The following is a 4,692-nucleotide window of genomic DNA, read 5'->3' on the forward strand; positions in this document are numbered from 1 at the left end:
TATGATAAGGAATTTTTTTTTTTTTTTTTTAAGTAATTTTTTTAAATGTCCACACCAAGCAAATTCCAAGAATCCTCAGATGATTTGATTTGTCATTGCAATTGGCTTAAATGTCTGCAGGGAAGTTTCTTTGCTGTTTCATCAGTTCACTTTCCTTCATTTCTTAGACTGCTAAAAACTTTGGCTGCTTGTTCATTCATTATTGTTCGCTTGTTTCATTCTATTCATTGTTGCAAGTTATTTAATTAATTTGTTTTTTTAACAAGGGTGAATTAATAGTGGAGAGTTTGAGATCATCATGTGGCAAGGAACTCTTTCAATCCAGTCATGTTTCCCAGAAGGAAACTCTACTCCAAACTCTGCCAAGAGCCAACCAAGCTCTCCCAGAAGCCAACCTTCAACAATGGTGACAATTGAGATGCCACCCAAGAATTTAGCATCCGTAGCGGTTCTGTCACAGCCCTCCTCCCGGTCAGTTGTTTCATTACAGCTCCCTGACGTTACCAACACTGTAATTGCAGAAATTTCTAACATGGTTCCAAGTGAAGTTACATCCGGGCCTGCCACTGCTTCTCTACTGACATCACCCCTTGGATTGCTAAGAGAAAGTAAGTATATCCTGGACACTTACTGGTATCATTTTGGTTTGTTGTGTTTTTGAAAACAGCCTATTTTGAAAACTTGGCTAAAAGTCAATTTTTTGATTTTGTTTATGTCACATCATTTCTTTATTTCTTTATATTTTTTTTTTTGAAAAAAAGCTAAAAAAAAAATTAAAAAATCAGTTCTTGACCTACTTTCCAAAATAAAGTAGTAAAAATATTAAAACTCTCATTCACTTTTATATAAAAAAAGGGAGAAAAAAAAAACTTTTGTCATATTTTCGAAACTCTCATCCATATCTATGTAGGGCTGGTCCTGAGTTTTTCGGGACCTAAGGTGAATCATTAAAATGGAGCCCTTTATAGCGCCGTTTAAGAACTCAGGTTTGGAATTAAAATAATAACACCAAAAAAAAAAAAGAAGCTAAATAGCCTTAAGCACTAGCCTAGCCATTGTCAATAAGTTGACGGGCTGCCACCACAAGTGGTAAATGACAATTTCGCCACTTTAGACCAATTTTGGAGCCCTGAAATTTAGTTAAATTTTGGGGACCCAAGGTGGCACCCTTGCTCACCTTGGGTCAGGGTCGGGCCTGGGTCCATGCCCCAGTAACTTGTTGGTCTCATAACTTTAAATGCTTAAGCTCAAGTTTTTTAATAGCATGGTGCTTTTTTTGGGGTGAATAATAGCATGGTGCTTTATACGTCGTCTATTATCCACATGACCCAAAATGGTGAACCCAAGTTATTTAATAGAACCCCACTTAAGTACGCAACATCCTCATTGTGCCTATGGCCCATGCACCTAATAACCTTCTTTGGCTAGGGATGTAGGGCGTAGCTCTGCTCCCCTTACGGTCTTAGTCTCCCCCACGGGATACACCACTACGCTATTGTGCCATTGTGGGTAACCACATGTGGAGAGTACTACACTGTCATTTTATGGGACCAGGGGACGCCTTAACTTCTTTCTAGCCCAATAACATGAAGAAAGTGGGGTTACCAACATGACCCACAAATGTTTTGAGTCCATGTTACTCAGTAGCAAATTAATAGATTATGCTTGATTTACAAGACTAATAGTGAAGTATTAATAATCCTATTAAATTAGTGTGGTATTCATTATCCAATTGGATTAATATCCATTGGATTAATAATCTCACTCCTACCCCATTACTAATAATCTTACAAATTTGTTGGATTAATTATCCATTGGATTAATAATCCTAAACCAAAATGTTAAAACAAATATAGGATAATTGGACCCAGGGATTAATAATCTCAATCCCATGCTCTAATCCACCCAATCTAACATGCCAATAGTGCCTTATATGCCGTCTACTCTTTTAGGGAGACAATGAGACTTGACCTCTTTTTAGAGAGACAACGAGACTTGACTTCATACCTCACGAAATCAAGACTCTAATACCCTGTTAAATCAATATATAGTTGTACCAAAAGCTTAAAATATTAAGAAATTGGCACAACAATATATCAAGCTAACTATAACCATCATGATCACAAATCCATGACTTGATTCTTTACCTTTATATAACATTTGACAGGGACAAAAACCATCATAAATCTTAGAATGTAAGTGCCTCTGTACCAAGCGACACTTAATGGTGATTGGGAAAAGGCCAAAGAATTCATCAAGTTGCATCCATCTGCACTATCTGCTAGGATCACAAAGGGGCAGGAAACAGTTCTTCACATTGCAGCTGGAGCCAGACAGACCAAGCTTGTGGAAGAGTTAGTCAAATTGATGGACATGAGGGATTTGGAATTGCAAAACAAGCATGATAGCACAACACTTTGTTTTGCTGCCGCATCAGGAACACACAAGAATTGCTGAGGTAATGGTGAAAAAGAACATTAACTTGCCAGCTGTGAGGGGTAGTGAGGGATTGACAACAGTCCACATGGCTGCATTGTTAGGTCACAGAGACATGGTGTTGTTTCTCTGCTCGGTGACTAGGGTTGAAGATCTAACAAAACAAGATTTCATTGGGCTACTTGTTGCTGCTATTAGTTCAGATTTGTATGGTAAGATGATATTATACATACTTGCTTATTGTTTTCAGACTAGGTGATTAACCCTCTTGTTCTGTTTGTAGATGTCGCTCTTCACATACTTGATTTTCGACCAGAATTAGCAATTGAGCAAGATTCGAATGGGGAGACTGCCCTTCATGTTTTAGCACGAAAACGCTCAGCATTTTCGGGCAAAAGTGGGCTGGGAGTCTGGCAAAGATTTATATATCCATGTTAGTTTCACTATTTCTCTGTAAATTTTTATAATTGAATAATTGATATACATCATGCTGCTTTTAGACAACTCTACATTTTCACTATTCCATATGGTTATTGTGATTAATGACCCATTAGTGAACTGCTAGCTTAGCTTGTTAGTAAATTTGATCACTAGCCAAAACAATTAAAGTCTAGCTGTCTTTTTTCTTAAAAGGGGTCCGTGTGGGACAATTCAAGGGGTTTAGCTGCTGCTGCACCTAGACCCACAGCTTCTTCTGTACTATGTCCAAGTATCAGAGTAGCAAAACCATCCACAATTGTAACTCTCCCTCTCTCTCTCTCTATATATATATATATATCTACCTTACATTATTACACACACACAAAATAAGTTTAAGGTAAATTACACTAACCTTCCCTGAGGTTTATCATGGCTACATTTTGGAAAATAATATTTCGGAAATACAATCTTCCATTAACCAAATGTTGTGATTGGAATTGCAGTAAACCGCTTCTTCAGTAGACTACTTCAGCACACAGAAGAAGTTTTTGGTATGCCACGTATTTTGCATCTTCAACAATCTATAGAGTGATTTACTTTTCCTCTGATGTTAGGTTTCAAGGTAGTTCATGACAAAAAAGTACTAGACATGCAATCTCTAGAGTTGGTGAAATGTATCTGGGGACAAATATTGTTATTGGATGATGTACAGATTGGAAACATACTTAAAAGCCCTTCGCGACCATTATTTGTTGCTGCTGAGTTAGGAAACTTTGAGTTTGTTTTTGAGCTCCTTCATTCTTACCCTGATCTAATTTGGAAGGTTGATGAGCAAAGTCGAAGCATTTTTCACATTGCTGTCATCCATCGCCAAGAAAAGATCTTCACCCTTATTTATGACATTGGAGCTCACAAAGATTTGATTACTGCTTATAAAGATTCAAACAATACCAACATGTTACACTTGGCTGGAAAATTGGCTCCATTCAATCGACTTAACATCGTCTTTGGTGCTGCACTTCAAATGCAATGGGAACTCTTGTGGTTTAAGGTAATTCTAAAGTTGTGTTCAATTCAACATTTTCTCTAAGTTATTGGGTAACATATTTAGAATATATTGTATTTGATAGTAATGATAGTAAGGCGATTATGAAAAAAATTTAAAATATGAAAATTCACCAAGGACAATTGTAAAAATTTTATGTGTTTATATTGTGAGTGTTTGGGAAGTGGAGTTTTTTGTAGGTTTTTTTTAGTTGTAAGATATTATTGGAGAATTTTTTTTTTGTGTTTGGGCAGATAGTTGAGTTTTTTTATGGTTGGATGTGATGTTTGTGAGAGAAAAAGTAAAATGATTATGAGGTTTGATGTCATATTTTGTTTGGATTTTTTTTTTTGTTTTGTAAAACATTTGTCTTATAGTGAAAAAAATCAAAAAAAAAAACCCAAAAATAAAGTTCCCAAACACCGCCATTACTTTATATTAATAAAAAATTAATATGAATGTGCTGAAATTTTATTTAATTTGTGATTTGAAAGATTTAAATTATCTTTGTCAAATTATTGGAATTAAATTATAGATATTGACTTTGGTGGAAAAAAAATTCCTTATAGTATTCTTACTACAAAAAAAATTCCTTATAGTATTCTTATTTGGGATGACCTAAAGAAGTGTACTCTTTGTCTTTTTACGAAAAGATGTGCAAAAAAGTAGAGAGGTGATGCGATGGAAAAAAGATAAAAAGATAGATTATTTTGTAGTAGCCAAACTTGGCCTAAGCCCCAGTGAAAAAAAATAAATTATGGACCCCTCACTAGTTTTGCTAGTTTAAACTT

General features: G+C 35.5%; 1 protein-coding gene across 3 annotated transcripts; it reads left to right on the forward strand.

Moving 5' to 3' along the window:
• On the forward strand, positions 1-3,832 carry LOC114284959 (uncharacterized). Of its 3 annotated transcripts, XM_082886121.1 has the most exons (5): positions 1-608; positions 2,193-2,648; positions 2,720-2,869; positions 3,360-3,407; positions 3,680-3,832. In XM_082886121.1, the coding sequence occupies exons 2-5, from the start codon at positions 2,402-2,404 to the stop codon at positions 3,682-3,684; spliced, it is 450 nt and encodes a 149-aa protein (XP_082742247.1). In that variant the 5' UTR covers positions 1-608; positions 2,193-2,401; the 3' UTR covers positions 3,685-3,832. The 3 variants fall into 3 exon arrangements, with proteins under 3 accessions (XP_082742247.1, XP_082742245.1, XP_082742246.1); XM_082886119.1 differs by having other exon boundaries at positions 9-608; positions 3,360-3,832; XM_082886120.1 differs by having other exon boundaries at positions 9-608; positions 2,286-2,648; positions 3,360-3,832.
• Positions 3,833-4,692: the final 860 nt, after the last annotated feature.

The sequence above is a fragment of the Camellia sinensis genome, chromosome 9 (assembly GCF_055761805.1).
Source record: "Camellia sinensis isolate YWXY chromosome 9, ASM5576180v1, whole genome shotgun sequence".
Lineage (NCBI taxonomy): Eukaryota > Viridiplantae > Streptophyta > Magnoliopsida > Ericales > Theaceae > Camellia > Camellia sinensis.